The sequence below is a fragment of the Gadus macrocephalus genome, chromosome 12, assembly GCF_031168955.1.
Source record: "Gadus macrocephalus chromosome 12, ASM3116895v1".
NCBI lineage: Eukaryota > Metazoa > Chordata > Actinopteri > Gadiformes > Gadidae > Gadus > Gadus macrocephalus.
Genome location: NC_082393.1, coordinates 119,596 through 137,523, shown reverse-complemented (window position 1 = coordinate 137,523; position 17,928 = coordinate 119,596). Strand labels below are relative to the sequence as shown.

The following is a 17,928-nucleotide window of genomic DNA, read 5'->3' as shown; positions in this document are numbered from 1 at the left end:
TGTGCGTGTGTGTGTGTGACCTTTTATTTATCAGGACGTATCATTGCACCTCTTTAGCAAGACAGAATCCAATCACTAAAAGCACATGATACGGATCACATGAACACATGAGAGACGGATCACATGAACACATGAGGCGGATCACATGAACACATGAGAGACGGATAACATGAACACATGAGACGGATCACACGAACACATGAGACCGATCACATGAACACATGAGACCGATCACATATACACATGAGAGACAGATAACATGAACACATGAGACGGATCACATGAACACATGAAAGAAAGTAAGTATTATAATCATGAAAGAACCTTGAGAGGCTGAACATTAGCAGGTTCCAGCAGCGTTCCCGCTTCAGTCCTTCAGCCGGGTTGTGGTGAAGGAGGGATGGTAGGAGCAGCAGGCGGGGCTGGAAGGTCCTTCAGGATCAGCGTTCACCCTCAGCCCTCTTCTGGCTCTAGACATCAGCAGGAGATGATCACTGAGCTCTTCATCCAGTGGGTTAGGGTTAACTAACCCTAAGGGCTTGTTGTTCATGGACCAGTGGGTTAGGGTTAACTAACCCTAAGGGCTTGTTGTTCATAGACCAGTGGGTTAGGGTTAACTAACCCTAAGGGCTTGTTGTTCATGGACCAGTGGGTTAGGGTTAACTAACCCTTAGGGTTTGTTGTTTATGGACCAGTTGGTTAGGGTTAACTAACCCTAAGGGCTTGTTGTTCATGGACCAGTGGGTTAGGGTTAACTTACCCTAAGGGCTTGTTGTTCATGGACCAGTGGGTTAGGGTTAACTAACCCTAAGGGCTTGTTGTTCATGGACCAGTGGGTTAGGGTTAACTAACCCTTAGGGTTTGTTGTTTATGGACCAGTTGGTTAGGGTTAACTAACCCTAAGGGCTTGTTGTTCATGGACCAGTTGGTTAGGGTTAACTAACCCTAAGGGCTTGTTGTTCATGGACCAGTTGGTTAGGGTTAACTAACCCTAAGGGCTTGTTGTTCATGGACCAGTTGGTTAGGGTTAACTAACCCTAAGGGCTTGTTGTTCATGGACCAGTGGTTCAGCCTGCAGCCCTCAAAGGGATCCAGAGATGTCGGCTGTCCTGAACCCGGACCCAGATTCATACGCTGTGGATTTTTTAAAACATTTAGAACCCATGCTGGCACTACATAGACCATGGTAAAACATTTAGAATCCATGTTAGCGCTAGATAGACCATGTTAAAACATGCCGTTCAGAACGTGGCTGTTTGGTAGGGCGATGGCCTCCCTGCTTCCTATCGACTCAGCAGTTCCTCGGGTCCTCACCAAGACAACCAGAGAACCGAAGGACAGTGACCTGCAGACAGAGAACACGGCTTCTGTTGGCCTGTCGCCCAGCTGGTGAGGCATGCTGGAGACTGTCAGTAGTCTGTCAGTAGATGTTGACCTCTACTGACAGACATTGATCCGTCATTAGCTCACAGTCCTCTGGCAACCCCTTCTGGACAGTTAAAATATCTGACGTTTTTCATCAAAATGCACATTTGATTCCACAGTTATGTTGGCAATTCATTGCAACATGACCTCACATTGTATCAAAAGCCTGGGACAGGTGAACCACGGACAGTGAACCAAGTACTGGTCAGGTGGTGGTAATGACAGTACTGGTCAGGTGGTGGTAATGACAGTACTGGTCAGGTGGTGGTAATCACAGTACTGGTCAGGTGATGTAGATGCTTGTGTGTGACGGTTATATTTGTTGAGATAATATTCAACAAAATGACATCTGAGCCGTTTTATTGTTCACGGTTTGCTTTATTTCCTCCGCATTGTTTCTTCAGGGGCGATCGAGTGGTGATGTAGGGGGGATTGAGTGGTGATGTAGGGGGGATCGAGTGGTGATGTAGGGGGGATCGAGTGGTGATGTAGGGGAGATCGAGTGGTGATGTAGGGGGGATCGAGTGGTGATGTAGGGGAGATCGAGTGGTGATGTAGGGGAGATCGAGTGGTGATGTAGGGGGGGATCGAGTGGTGATGTAGGGGTGATCTAGGAGGGATCTAGGGGTGATCTAGGAGGGACGTAGGGGTGATCAAGAAGGAACGTAGGGGTGATCTAGGAGGGACGTCGGGGCGATCTAGGAGGGACGTAGGGGTGATCAAGGAGGAACGTAGGGGTGATCTAGGAGGGACGTAGGGGTGATCTAGGAGGAACGTAGAGGTGATCTAGGAGGGACGTAGGGGTGATCTTGGAGGGACGTCGGGGTGATCTTGGAGGGACGTCGGGGCGATCTTGGAGGGACGTAGAGGTGATCTAGGAGGGACGTAGGGGTGATCAAGAAGGAACGTAGGGGTGATCAAGGAGGGACGTAGGGGTGATCTAGGAGGGACGTAGGGGTGATCTAGGAGGGACGTAGGGGTGATCTAGGAGGGACGTAGGGGTGATCAAGAAGGAACGTAGGGGTGATCAAGGAGGGACGTAGGGGTGATCTAGGAGGGACGTAGAGGTGATCTAGGAGGGACGTCGGGGCGATCTAGGAGGGACGTAGGGGTGATCTAGGAGGGACGTAGGGGTGATCTAGGAGGAACGTAGGGGTGATCTAGGAGGGACGTAGGGGTGATCTAGGAGGGACGTCGGGGCGATCTTGGAGGGACGTCGGGGTGATCTAGGAGGGATGTCGGGGTGATCTTGGAGGGACGTAGGGGGTTGTGGAGTGTCTGTGGATGATGGCTGGTGAAGCAGCCTTTCCTGGCCCAGGTCAGAGTGATTAGGCTGAACACCTGTTGCATATTGAGCAATCAGCCATCACCACACATCCTCCTGCATGGCGACGTGTAACACCATGAATCATTATCTACAAACTAAAAAAACAGATTGTCCAACACCACCAGCCAATCTAGGGGTGATGTAAGGCTGATCTAGGGCCGATGTAAGGCTGATCTAGGAGTGATGTAAGGCTGATCTAGGGCCGATGTAAGGCTGATCTAGGGCCGATGTAAGGCTGATCTAGGAGTGATGTAAGGCTGATCTAGGGCCGATGTAAGGCTGATCTAGGGCCGATGTAAGCCTGATATAGGGTGATGTAAGGCTGATCTAGGGGTGATGTAAGGCTGATCTAGGGGTGATGTAAGGCTGATCTACCGGTGATGTAAGGGTGATCTTGGAGGGATGTAGGGTGACCTAGGATTAATGTAGGAGTGATCTAGTGGTTTACTAGGAGTGATGTATGGGTGATCTAGGACTGATGTAGTGTTGACATAGTAATGATGTAAGAGTGACGTTGGGGCGATCTAGGAGTGATTTAGGGATTTAGTGAAGTCTCCTCATTATCCTAAAGGTGACATATTGCATGTAGGCAGATTTTCAAACGGCTTGTAATGGCTAATCCCACTCACACTTGGTTGTATAATGGGTCACCTTTAATTATTAACAGACTCCCAGCTCTCATAACTACATCCTGGTGATGCAACAAAGAGGGCTAGCCAGGCTAACCCTAAACCAACAAAAAGGCTTACCTTAACCCTAGGGCTTACCCTAAACTTGGAACTAACCCTAGGGCTTACCCTATACTTGGGGCTAACCCTAAACCTTGGGCTAACACGTTACCCAGGCTAACCCTAACCCCATTAAAAGCTTTAAGGTGGCACTACTTGTCTTAAGTACCACTTGCATAAAATCTCTGATCTTTATGTATAACCAAAATATTCATCAGAAAGTTAATATATGTATTTAACATTTAATTATACTCATGTTCAAGGTTAAAGGTATTTATAAAAAAAAAGAAATTATTCATATATATGCAAATAAACATAACTGTATAAGAAAAATCTAAGCCATACTGACTGATTAGCAAATCATGGATAAATGGAAATTGATGGCATAATCAATACTATTAAAATAATTATCGGAATAATCATTTGACATTTTACAGCACAATTGAACTCTTGCTAAGATAGACACAAAATGAAGACCCTTGACTACTGAAGACCCTGGACCTACTGTAGACCTACTTGACCTACTGGACCTACTGGAGACCCTGGACCTACTGAAGACCCTAGACCTACTGGAGACCTACTGGACCTACTGGAGACCCTAGACCTACTGGAGACCTACAGGACCTACTGGACCTACTGAAGGGCTTGGAGGAGCTATCTTTGTCTTCTTGATTCCTTTGGTAGTTGGACAAAGTTATCAAATATCAGCGACTGAGCACATGATGAGGGGGTTAGTGAGTAGGGGATAGTGAGTAGGGGGATAGTGGGTAGAAGGATAGTGAGTAGAGTCCAGCAGTGATGAGGGGGTTAGTGAGTAGGGGATAGTGAGTAGGGGATAGTGAGTAGGGGGATAGTGAGTAGAGTCCAGCAGTGATGAGGGGGTTAGTGAGTAGGGGATAGTGAGTAGGGGGATAGTGGGTAGAAGGATAGTGAGTAGGGGGATAGTGAGTAGAGTCCAGCAGTGATGAGGGGGTTAGTGAGTAGGGGATAGTGAGTAGGGGGATAGTGGGTAGAAGGATAGTGAGTAGAGTCCAGCAGTGATGAGGGGGTTAGTGAGTAGGGGATAGTGGGTAGAAGGATAGTGAGTAGAGTCCAGCAGTGATGAGGGGGTTAGTGAGTAGGGGTTAGTGAGTAGGGGATAGTGAGTAGAGTCCAGCAGTGATGAGGGGGTTAGTGAGTAGGGGGATAGTGAGTAGGGGATAGTGAGTAGAGTCCAGCAGTGAGTAGGGGGATAGTGAGTCCGGGATAGTGAGTAGGTTGTGCAGGGTGCTAGCAGGTTCCTGGGGTTGTACGTTATCCGCCCCTCCTACTGAATTTAGCTGTTAGCCTTGTGCTGGGTTGCATATTATGCTGACAGGAGCTATCATGACATAAAGGAGAGCTGAGGTTTCTACCTGATAGTTAGTGGTTAGGGTTAGGGGTTGAGTCTGAAGAGGTGATCAGGTGCATCCAACCTCCCCAGCTGAACCGTACCACCTCGCCGGGCCCAGCGATCACAGGCGAGGTTGAGGGTTGTCATGGCTACATCCATGTGGTCTTCAGCTTGGCTAGAAGTCCTATAAAGAAAATACTCCAAATAGTCCATTCCATATATGTCCCTAGCCTGGCTAGTGCCAGACCAAGCTCAATCATAGAATGAGCTTGGTCTGGGGGGACTTATTTACATTTTAGGGCATTTAGCAGACGCTTTTATCCAAAGCGACTTACATCACTTAATACACACATTGACACACCGACGGCAGAGTCAACCATGCAAGGCGACAGCCAGCTCGTCAGGAGCAGTTAGGGTTAAGTGTCTTGCTCAGGGACGCATCAACAATCAGCTAGGAGGAGCTGGGGATCGAACTAGCAACCTTTCAGTTACAAGGCAACTGCTCTACCTCCTGAGCTAAGCCGACATTTTCTGCAGCACAAGAGGTGTGATCAACGGGCATAGTTCAAACGACTCTGTACACAATTGGCTGCTTGCCGTCGCTTCCCTGTCGTCATTTTCTTAAACCAGCCAATGGCGCCCCAGGGGGAAAAGCCAGCTTGGTGATTGGCTCCCGCAAAAACGTATCGGAAGGAGAAAGAAATGTATTGCTCTTCTCCAGACCCTTTGAATTTGAATCGCCGGCAGAATGGGCTGGGGGTACCCAGTCTAAGATGTCCCCTGATGGGTCTAGTCTCCAGCTAGCCCTGTTGTACTGTGTTGTGATTGGTGCTCCAGCTAGCCAGTGGGTACTATGTTATGATTGGTTCTCCAGCTAGCCAGTGTGTACTCTGTTGTGATTGGTCCTCCAGCTAGCCAGTGTGTACTGTGTTGTGAGGTTTTGTCTCATGGAGATCGGAGAAGCATATCAGCTGTAGTTTATCTGAGGTTTTCTGCGTATTTGATCTTAACTATTTCATCTTAACTATTGAGCTTTAAATGAAACTATAAGGCCACCTTAAAACATTAATTAAAAGGTTCCTTTACATTATTCTGCCAAAGTCTAATAATGTCTAGTTTATTCTATGTCCAAAATTTCACAGGCTATCGTCTTGTGATTGACACTTCGTTACAACGACATCAATAAGAATTAGTAAAGTAAGTAAAGAAAGAAAATCCCTTGAGGTAAGGAGTGTGTTGGTATTGCTAACTCGTCAGGGCTGGTCCCCTCAGTCTTATCAGGGTATTAATAGTTATATTAGAGTTAGCATTACTTTAGTCCCTAATTCTAACAGTTTAGGGCTAGTTCCCTCAGCAGGGTACTGATAGTTCTACGGTATATTAGGGTTAGGGTTAGGGTTAACCCCCTCCTGGTGGGTTAACCCTAACCCTAACCTCCCTCAGCAGGGTACTGATAGTTCTACGGTATATTAGGGTTAGGGTTCACACACAAGCACACATTTTTGTTTATAACTCCACTGTTCCGACAGACCATAATAATCACAGTATTAAGGTTGTCCATGGAAAAGTGCTGATTGTGAAGGTAGATGTGGTTTAAAGAAAACGTATTCCTGCGCTCACTAATCGTATTCCTGCGCTCACTAACCCTAACCCTACCTCGCTAACCCTGGTTTAACCCTAACCCTAACTCCCTAACCCTGGTTTAACCCTAACCCTAACCCTGGTTTAACCCTAACCCTGTGTTCAACTCACTGTCGAGTGTCTTAATGAGGGTTTAAAAGAGACTCAGCCTTCAGGGAGTAAGGTTCATAAAGTAAGGTGGAGGCCCTCCTGGTGGAGGTCAGTCGGGTGGAGGTCCTCCTGGTGGAGGTATCATCTGGTGGAGGTATCATCTGGTGGAGGTCCTCCTGGTGGAGGTATCATCTGGTGGAGGTATCATCTGGTGGAGGTCCTCCTGGTGGAGGTATCATCTGGTGGAGGTCCTCCTAGTGGAGGTCCTCCTGGTGGAGGTATCATCTGGTGGAGGTCCTCCTGGTGGAGGTATCATCTGGTGGAGGTCCTCCTGGTGGAGGTATCATCTGGTGGAGGTCCTCCTGGTGGAGGTATCATCTGGTGGAGGTCCTCCTAGTGGAGGTCAGTCTTGTGGAGGTCCTCCTGGTGGAGGTCAGTCTGGTGGAGGTCCTCCTGGTGGAGGTCAGTCTGGTGGAGGTCCTCCTGGTGGAGGTATCATCTGGTGGAGGTCCTCCTGGTGGAGGTATCATCTGGTGGAGGTCCTCCTAGTGGAGGTCCTCCTGGTGGAGGTCAGTCTGGTGGTGGTCCTCCTGGTGGAGGTCAGTCTGGTGGAGGTCCTCCTGGTGGAGGTCCCCCTGGTGGAGGTCCTCCTGGTGGAGGTATCATCTGGTGGAGGTCCTCCTGGTGGAGGTCAGTCTGGTGGAGGTCCTCCTGGTGGAGGTCAGTCTAGTGGAGGTCCTCCTGGTGGAGGTCAGTCTGGTGGAGGTCCCCCTGGTGGAGGTATCATCTGGTGGAGGTCCTCCTGGTGGAGGTATCATCTGGTGGAGGTCCTCCTGGTGGAGGTATCACCTGGTGGAGGTCCTCCTGGTGGAGGTGGTCCTCCTGGCGGAGGTCAGTCTGGCCCTGTCGTGGATACTGAGGCCTGGGGCCCTTCAGACCCTCCCCCATCAGGGTGCTCCTCTCTGGGGGAGGAGTGGTGGTCCTGGCCCGCTCTGGAGGAGGGGGCTGTGGTCTCGGGGGAGGCGCTGTGAGCTCCTTCCTGGGGCGTACAGCCCGGATGGTTCTTCCGGAAGTGTTGGTTCAGAATGGCCTGGAAGGGAAAGCTCTTCCCACAGAGGTGGCAGTGGAAGGGCTTGTTCCCGGTGTGCTTCCGGATGTGGTACTCCAGCTGGTCTTTGCGGGTGTACTTCTTCCCACAGATGCGGCAGACGAAGGGCGTGATGCCCATGTGCAGCCGCATGTGGCGGTCCAGGCTGCCCTTCTGGTTGAAGGACTTGCAGCAGTAGATGCAGGTGAGCCGCGGGTTGTAGCGGAACCAGCGGTCGCCCACCTGCTCTCTCAGGTACTCCTCGTACCCCCCCAAGTCCACGGCCGCAGGCTCCTCCCCCTAGTAACCAGACAGAAAGAAGAGAGCCGCAGTCACGATGGTCGCCTTTTACTACTCGGACCGGCTTACCAGGCCAGCGGCTCCTGAGGGTCTGTCGTACCTGAGGGCCTCTATCTCAGCCTCTGTCTAACCCTCTATCTAACCCTCTATCTTAGCCTCTATCTAACCCTCTATCCAGAGGTGGGGGTAAGTCATTCATGTGCAAGTCACAAGCAAGTCTCAAGTCATAACCTTCAAGTCTCAAGCAAGTCCCAAGTCACTGTGGTGAGAATCAAGCAAGTCACAAGTCAAGTCATTGCTCAGGTCAAGCAAGTCACAAGTCAAGTCATACAAAAATCTGATGATCTAACCCAGTTTCCACATTTAAAAATCGGTAAAGAGAGTGGTTCATAAGTTGAGTTTTATTTCAACATTAACAATAACAATGTCTTAACAATAACAATAACTCAAACTATTCAAAACATTCCAAAACCATTATGTGCATAGTTTGAAAATGTTTTTTATGATTATTACCTCCAACCTATGAACAGAATCAAATATAACCTCTAGGTAGCTGTATACGACAACAGTTCAAGTCAATCACTCAATCTCCCTACATGTTGTAGAATATTATTTGCAACACATGGCATCAGACATGAAAAAAAAGAATATTTCAAAAGTAATATCACATACACATACTGTAGGAAGGGGAAATAGTAATACACAAGCCTGAAAGCTGGTAGCAATCTTGCTACCTCGCAACATACATCGACTTACAATGCATTGCATTTGCCAAAAAAATAATTTGACAGTACTTTGTCACTGCGTTCTGAATGATGCGGTCACATTATCACCCCACCATGGCTGAACACACGTTCAAGAGGTGCACTTGATGCAGGGACTGCTATAACTCGTACCTCCACCTTGAACAAAAAGACACTTAAAACCACTGAGTTAGAAGTAGCCTACTGACATGAAAATTAAACAAGTTAATTATCTGTGGAACGGGCAGGGCTCGAAAAACTCTAGCCAATGATTTCCAGAACCACCGAGTGGCATTGGACAGTAAGTACGTCAATCAAACGGTCGTACTGCACTCCCCCTCCCCCCGCGCGTGACCTCTTCGTGCACGTGCACGTACTCAAAGCTCGTGCCAGAGCAAGCTTCTGTTTGTTGTTATCCTGCGGTAGCTACTGGAGCCAGTTTACTAGCTAATCCACATTTGGACCTAGCGCTAGAATACAACCCTAAACTCCAACCTAGCTAGCCTGCCCTGGCCCACTCTCGCGCATCTGTGTTCGCTCGTGCATGATTGCGCGTCCATGTACTTGGAATGGGTGGAGTCAGAGTCAGCGTTGAAGGAGAGGGGGTAGGACCATTTGAGTTGCGTCTTTTCAAAATCTGCTGGCGTATCGCAAATCACATATCCAACCTATAATCTAACTTTAGAAAAGTCATTTCGAGTCATCTGTCTCAAGTCTAAGTCAAGTCTCAAGTCATGAAGACCAAGTCAAAGTCAAGTCGAGTCTTTTATCAGTGTTAGTCAAGCAAGTCTCAAGTCCTCAAATTTTCGACTCGAGTCAAGTCATGTGACTCGAGTCCCCCATGTCTGCCTCTATCTAACCCTCTCTCTCAGCCTCTGTCTCAGCCTCTATCTCAGCCTCTATCTAACCCTCTATCTTAGCCTCTATCTAACCCTCTATCTAACCCTCTATCTCAGCCTCTATCTAACCCTCTGTCTTAGCCTCTATCTAACCCTCTATCTCAGCCTCTATCTTAGCCTCTATCTAACCCTCTGTCTAACCCTCTGTCTCAGCCTCTATCTAACCCTCTGTCTCAGCCTCTCACCTGGGAGCTGGGTTGCTGGGCTTCGTCTGTCCCTGGAGATTCACTCTTTGCTCTCCGGTGCCCCGCAAGGATCAGGACGCTGTCTGTAGGACTGACCCTGGAACAAAGAGGACCTACGGCTGTAAGGAATAAATCACGACCACGCCCAAACACACTCAATAACCGGTCCTAGCAGGTTAGGGTGCCACCCACTGGTCCTAGCAGGTTAGGGTGCCGCCCACTGGTCCTAGCAGGTTAGGGTGCCGCCCACTGGTCCTAGCAGGTTAGGGTGCCGCCCACTGGTCCTAGCAGGTTAGGGTGCCGCCCACTGGTCCTAGCAGGTTAGGGTGCCGCCCACTGGTCCTAGCAGGTTAGGGTGCCGCCCACTGCTGGCCTGTCTGACTACCCTCCTGTTGAAGCCCCGCCCCTTCCCCGTCTTTTCATATTTGTCGCCCTCAGTAAGGACCCTGTCTGTGGTCTCACCTGTCTGTGGTCTCACCTGTTTGTGGTCTCACCTGTCTGTGGTCTCACCTGTCTGTGGTCTCACCTGTCTGTCTGTGGTCTCACCTGTCTGTCTGTGGTCTCACCTGTCTGTGGTCTCACCTGTCTGTCTGTGGTCTCACCTGTCTGTGGTCTCACATGTCTTTGGTCTCACCTGTCTGTGGTCTCACCTGTCCATTTGTGGTCTCACCTGTCTGTGGTCTCACATGTCTGTCTGTGGTCTCACCTGTCTGTCTGACTGCTGGAGGGTCCGTCTTCCTGCACCAGAGAGCTCCGGTCCGACCTGTCAATCAGCATTGTGGCCTCCTCCTCTGCGGCCCCTCCTCCTGGGAGTTCCTCCTCCTCTTCCTCCTCCTCCTCCATCCACTCCTCCACCCTCTCCGTCTTGATCTGCAGCCCCCCCCCCCCCTCCTCCTCCTCCTCCTGCTGCTGCTCACTACTCTCTACGAACCACTGGCCCTCCTGGTCCATCCTCAGCTGGGGTTCCTGGCCCTCAGCCCCTGGCCCCAGGCCCCTGAGCTCCCCCGGGGCCCCCCCCCCCAGATTGATCTTGAGGTGGATGCCCTCCAGCAGCGCGGTGCAGCGGTCGATGACGCTCTGCATCTGCAGGAAGCTGGCGGCCGTGAGGTAGCTGACGATGTCGGCGAGCTGCAGGCTGAGGCGGCCCGTGTAGCAGAAGGCCAGCAGCTGCTCGAACACCCGGGGCTTCCTGATGACGGCCAGCGACACGGTGCTCATCTGGCCCAGGGCCATGTGGTCCCTGAAGTAGGGAGAGCTGGCGGCCAGAACCACCTTATGGGCCCTGAAGCCCTCGCCCTCCACGCTCACCACGATGTCACAGAGTCGGCCCTGGAGCCGCAGCCGGTTCAGGTGAGACAGCACCGAGTTACTGAAGTCTGGAACGTCCAGACGCACACTGTCAGACATCCCTGGAACAGACACACACTAACATATCACTACTGACGCACTACTAACACAACACTACTACCACACACATCAAAACTAACACAACACTACTGACACACACATCACTCCTGAAACACTACTAACACATCACTACTAACACATCACTACTAACACATCACTACTAACACATCACTACTAACACAACGCTACTAACACAACACTACCAACACATCACTACTAACACATCACTACTAACACATCACTACTAACACAACACTACTAACACATCACTACTAATACATCACTACTAACACATCACTACTAACACAACACTACTAACACAACGCTACTAACACATCACTACTAACACAACACTACTAACACAACACTACTAACACAACACTACTAACACAACACTACTAACACATCACTACTAACACATCACTACTAACACAACACTACTAACACAACGCTACTAACACATCACTACTAACACATCACTACTAACACAACACTACTAACACAACACTACTAACACAACGCTACTAACACATCACTACTAACACATCACTACTAACACATCACTACTAACACAACACTACTAACACAACACTACTGACACAACACTACTAACACAACACTACTAACACAACACTACTGACACAACACTACTAACACACACTACTAACACAACGCTACTAACACATCACTACTAACACATCACTACTAACACATCACTACTAACATATCACTACTAACACATCACTACTAACACAACACTACTAACACACACATCACTACTAACACACACATCACTACTAACACACACATCACTACTAACACATCACTACTAACACATCACTACTAATACATCACTACTAACACATCACTACTAACACATCACTACTAACACATCACTACTAACACACACATCACTACTAACACATCACTACTAACACACACATCACTACTAACACACACATCACTACTAACACATCACTACTAACACACACATCACTACTAACACATCACTACTAACACACACATCACTACTAACACATCACTACTAACACACACATCACTACTAACACATCACTACTAACACACACATCACTACTAACACACACATCACTACTAACACATCACTACTAACACACACATCACTACTAACACACACATCACTACTAACACATCACTACTAACACACACATCACTACTAACACATCACTACTAACACATCACTACTAACACATCACTACTAACACACACATCACTACTAACACATCACTACTAACACACACATCACTACTAACACACACATCACTACTAACACATCACTACTAACACACACATCACTACTAACACATCACTACTAACACATCACTACTAACACATCACTACTAACACATCACTACTAACACACACACACTACTAACACACACATCACTACTAACACATCACTACTAACACACACATCACTACTAACACATCACTACTAACACATCACTACTAACACACACATCACTACTAACACATCACTACTAACACACACATCACTACTAACACACACATCACTACTAACACATCACTACTAACACACACATCACTACTAACACATCACTACTAACACATCACTACTAACACATCACTACTAACACACACATCACTACTAACACACACATCACTACTAACACATCACTACTAACACATCACTACTAACACACACATCACTACTAACACACACATCACTACTAACACATCACTACTAACACATCACTACTAACACACACATCACTACTAACACACACATCACTACTAACACATCACTACTAACACATCACTACTAACACATCACTACTAACACATCACTACTAACACACACATCACTACTAACACACACATCACTACTAACACACACATCACTACTAACACATCACTACTAACACACACATCACTACTAACACACACATCACTACTAACACATCACTACTAACACATCACTACTAACACACACATCACTACTAACACACACATCACTACTAACACATCACTACTAACACATCACTACTAACACACACATCACTACTAACACACACATCACTACTAACACACACATCACTACTAACACACACATCACTACTAACACATCACTACTAACACATCACTACTAACACACACATCACTACTAACACACACATCACTACTAACACATCACTACTAATACATCACTACTAACACATCACTACTAACACATCACTACTAACACACACATCACTACTAACACACACATCACTACTAACACATCACTACTAACACATCACTACTAACACATCACTACTAATACACACATCACTACTAACACACACATCACTACTAACACATCACTACTAACACACACATCACTGCTAACACATCACTACTAACACACACATCACTACTAACACATCACTACTAACACACACATCACTACTAACACACACATCACTACTAACACACACATCACTACTAACACATCACTACTAACACACACATCACTACTAACACATCACTACTAACACATCACTACTAACACATCACTACTAACACATCACTACTAACACACACATCACTACTAACACACACATCACTACTAACACATCACTACTAACACACACATCACTACTAACACACACATCACTACTAACATACACATCACTACTAACACATCACTACTAACACATCACTACTAACACACACATCACTACTAACACACACATCACTACTAACACACACATCACTACTAACACACACATCACTACTAACACATCACTACTAACACATCACTACTAACACACACATCACTACTAACACACACATCACTACTAACACACACATCACTACTAACACATCACTACTAACACATCACTACTAACACACACATCACTACTAACACACACATCACTACTAACACACACATCACTACTAACACATCACTACTAATACATCACTATTAACATATCACTGCTAACACATCACTACTAACACACACATCACTACTAATACATCACTACTAACACATCACTACTAACACACACATCACTACTAACACACACATCACTACTAACACACACATCACTACTAATACATCACTATTAACATATCACTGCTAACACATCACTACTAACACACACATCACTACTAACACACACATCACTACTAACACACACATCACTACTAACATACACATCACTACTAACACATCACTACTAACACATCACTACTAACACACACATCACTACTAACACACACATCACTACTAACACACACATCACTACTAACACACACATCACTACTAACACATCACTACTAACACATCACTACTAACACACACATCACTACTAACACACACATCACTACTAACACACACATCACTACTAACACATCACTACTAACACATCACTACTAACACACACATCACTACTAACACACACATCACTACTAACACACACATCACTACTAACACATCACTACTAATACACACATCACTACTAATACATCACTACTAACACATCACTACTAACACATCACTACTAACACACACATCACTACTAACACACACATCACTACTAACACACACATCACTACTAATACATCACTACTAATACATCACTACTAACACACACATCACTACTAACACATCACTACTAACACATCACTACTAACACAACGCTACTAACACAACACTACCAACACATCACTACTAACACATCACTACTAACACATCACTACTAACACAACACTACTAACACATCACTACTAATACATCACTACTAACACATCACTACTAACACAACACTACTAACACAACGCTACTAACACATCACTACTAACACAACACTACTAACACAACACTACTAACACAACACTACTAACACAACACTACTAACACATCACTACTAACACATCACTACTAACACAACACTACTAACACAACGCTACTAACACATCACTACTAACACATCACTACTAACACAACACTACTAACACAACACTACTAACACAACGCTACTAACACATCACTACTAACACATCACTACTAACACATCACTACTAACACAACACTACTAACACAACACTACTGACACAACACTACTAACACAACACTACTAACACAACACTACTGACACAACACTACTAACACACACTACTAACACAACGCTACTAACACATCACTACTAACACATCACTACTAACACATCACTACTAACATATCACTACTAACACATCACTACTAACACAACACTACTAACACACACATCACTACTAACACACACATCACTACTAACACACACATCACTACTAACACATCACTACTAACACATCACTACTAATACATCACTACTAACACATCACTACTAACACATCACTACTAACACATCACTACTAACACACACATCACTACTAACACATCACTACTAACACACACATCACTACTAACACACACATCACTACTAACACATCACTACTAACACACACATCACTACTAACACATCACTACTAACACACACATCACTACTAACACACACATCACTACTAACACATCACTACTAACACACACATCACTACTAACACACACATCACTACTAACACATCACTACTAACACACACATCACTACTAACACATCACTACTAACACATCACTACTAACACATCACTACTAACACACACATCACTACTAACACATCACTACTAACACACACATCACTACTAACACACACATCACTACTAACACATCACTACTAACACACACATCACTACTAACACATCACTACTAACACATCACTACTAACACATCACTACTAACACATCACTACTAACACACACACACTACTAACACACACATCACTACTAACACATCACTACTAACACACACATCACTACTAACACATCACTACTAACACATCACTACTAACACACACATCACTACTAACACATCACTACTAACACACACATCACTACTAACACACACATCACTACTAACACATCACTACTAACACACACATCACTACTAACACATCACTACTAACACATCACTACTAACACATCACTACTAACACACACATCACTACTAACACACACATCACTACTAACACATCACTACTAACACATCACTACTAACACACACATCACTACTAACACACACATCACTACTAACACATCACTACTAACACATCACTACTAACACACACATCACTACTAACACACACATCACTACTAACACATCACTACTAACACATCACTACTAACACATCACTACTAACACATCACTACTAACACACACATCACTACTAACACACACATCACTACTAACACACACATCACTACTAACACATCACTACTAACACACACATCACTACTAACACACACATCACTACTAACACATCACTACTAACACATCACTACTAACACACACATCACTACTAACACACACATCACTACTAACACATCACTACTAACACATCACTACTAACACACACATCACTACTAACACACACATCACTACTAACACACACATCACTACTAACACACACATCACTACTAACACATCACTACTAACACATCACTACTAACACACACATCACTACTAACACACACATCACTACTAACACATCACTACTAATACATCACTACTAACACATCACTACTAACACATCACTACTAACACACACATCACTACTAACACACACATCACTACTAACACATCACTACTAACACATCACTACTAACACATCACTACTAATACACACATCACTACTAACACACACATCACTACTAACACATCACTACTAACACACACATCACTGCTAACACATCACTACTAACACACACATCACTACTAACACATCACTACTAACACACACATCACTACTAACACACACATCACTACTAACACACACATCACTACTAACACATCACTACTAACACACACATCACTACTAACACATCACTACTAACACATCACTACTAACACATCACTACTAACACATCACTACTAACACACACATCACTACTAACACACACATCACTACTAACACATCACTACTAACACACACATCACTACTAACACACACATCACTACTAACATACACATCACTACTAACACATCACTACTAACACATCACTACTAACACACACATCACTACTAACACACACATCACTACTAACACACACATCACTACTAACACACACATCACTACTAACACATCACTACTAACACATCACTACTAACACACACATCACTACTAACACACACATCACTACTAACACACACATCACTACTAACACATCACTACTAACACATCACTACTAACACACACATCACTACTAACACACACATCACTACTAACACACACATCACTACTAACACATCACTACTAATACATCACTATTAACATATCACTGCTAACACATCACTACTAACACACACATCACTACTAATACATCACTACTAACACATCACTACTAACACACACATCACTACTAACACACACATCACTACTAACACACACATCACTACTAATACATCACTATTAACATATCACTGCTAACACATCACTACTAACACACACATCACTACTAACACACACATCACTACTAACACACACATCACTACTAACATACACATCACTACTAACACATCACTACTAACACATCACTACTAACACACACATCACTACTAACACACACATCACTACTAACACACACA

General features: G+C 45.3%; 1 protein-coding gene and 2 long non-coding RNA genes across 6 annotated transcripts; 1 reads left to right on the top strand and 2 right to left on the bottom strand.

The window, feature by feature from the left end:
- The first annotated feature begins 2,518 nt into the window (after positions 1–2,518).
- Positions 2,519–3,914, top strand: LOC132468858 (uncharacterized). The gene is made up of 2 exons (XR_009528284.1): positions 2,519–3,112; positions 3,342–3,914. It is a non-coding gene; the product is annotated as an uncharacterized LOC132468858 (long non-coding RNA).
- LOC132468854 (uncharacterized) lies at positions 3,709–4,394 on the bottom strand. The gene is made up of 3 exons (XR_009528279.1): positions 4,114–4,394; positions 4,006–4,066; positions 3,709–3,933 (listed from the first exon to the last, which is right to left on the bottom strand). It is a non-coding gene; the product is annotated as an uncharacterized LOC132468854 (long non-coding RNA).
- A 1,951-nt stretch (positions 4,395–6,345) lies between these two features.
- Positions 6,346–11,324, bottom strand: zbtb37 (zinc finger and BTB domain containing 37). 4 transcript variants are annotated; one of them, XR_009528276.1, is made up of 4 exons: positions 10,504–11,324; positions 9,798–9,894; positions 7,380–7,970; positions 6,346–7,303 (listed from the first exon to the last, which is right to left on the bottom strand). XR_009528276.1 is itself a non-coding variant. In XM_060066687.1 (3 exons), the coding sequence occupies exons 1-3, from the start codon at positions 11,202–11,204 to the stop codon at positions 7,476–7,478; spliced, it is 1,293 nt and encodes a 430-aa protein (XP_059922670.1). In that variant the 5' UTR covers positions 11,205–11,324; the 3' UTR covers positions 6,346–7,475. The 4 variants fall into 4 exon arrangements, 1 of the variants encoding a protein (XP_059922670.1); XR_009528278.1 differs by having other exon boundaries at positions 6,346–7,227; positions 7,395–7,970; XR_009528277.1 differs by having other exon boundaries at positions 6,346–7,363; positions 7,411–7,970.
- Between the last annotated feature and the right edge of the window lie 6,604 nt (positions 11,325–17,928).

Excerpts from the sequence above, each read along its gene's own strand:
- zbtb37 (XM_060066687.1), bottom strand. The coding sequence starts at position 11,204 with ATGTCTGACAGTGTGCGTCTGGACGTTCCAGACTTCAGTAACTCGGTG. Across the intron at positions 9,895-10,503 it reads TCCAGCAGTCAGACAGACAG|GGTCAGTCCTACAGACAGCG; the intron begins GTGAGACCACAG and ends TCTTTGTTCCAG. Across the intron at positions 7,971-9,797 it reads CCCAGCAACCCAGCTCCCAG|GGGGAGGAGCCTGCGGCCGT; the intron begins GTGAGAGGCTGA and ends TCTGGTTACTAG.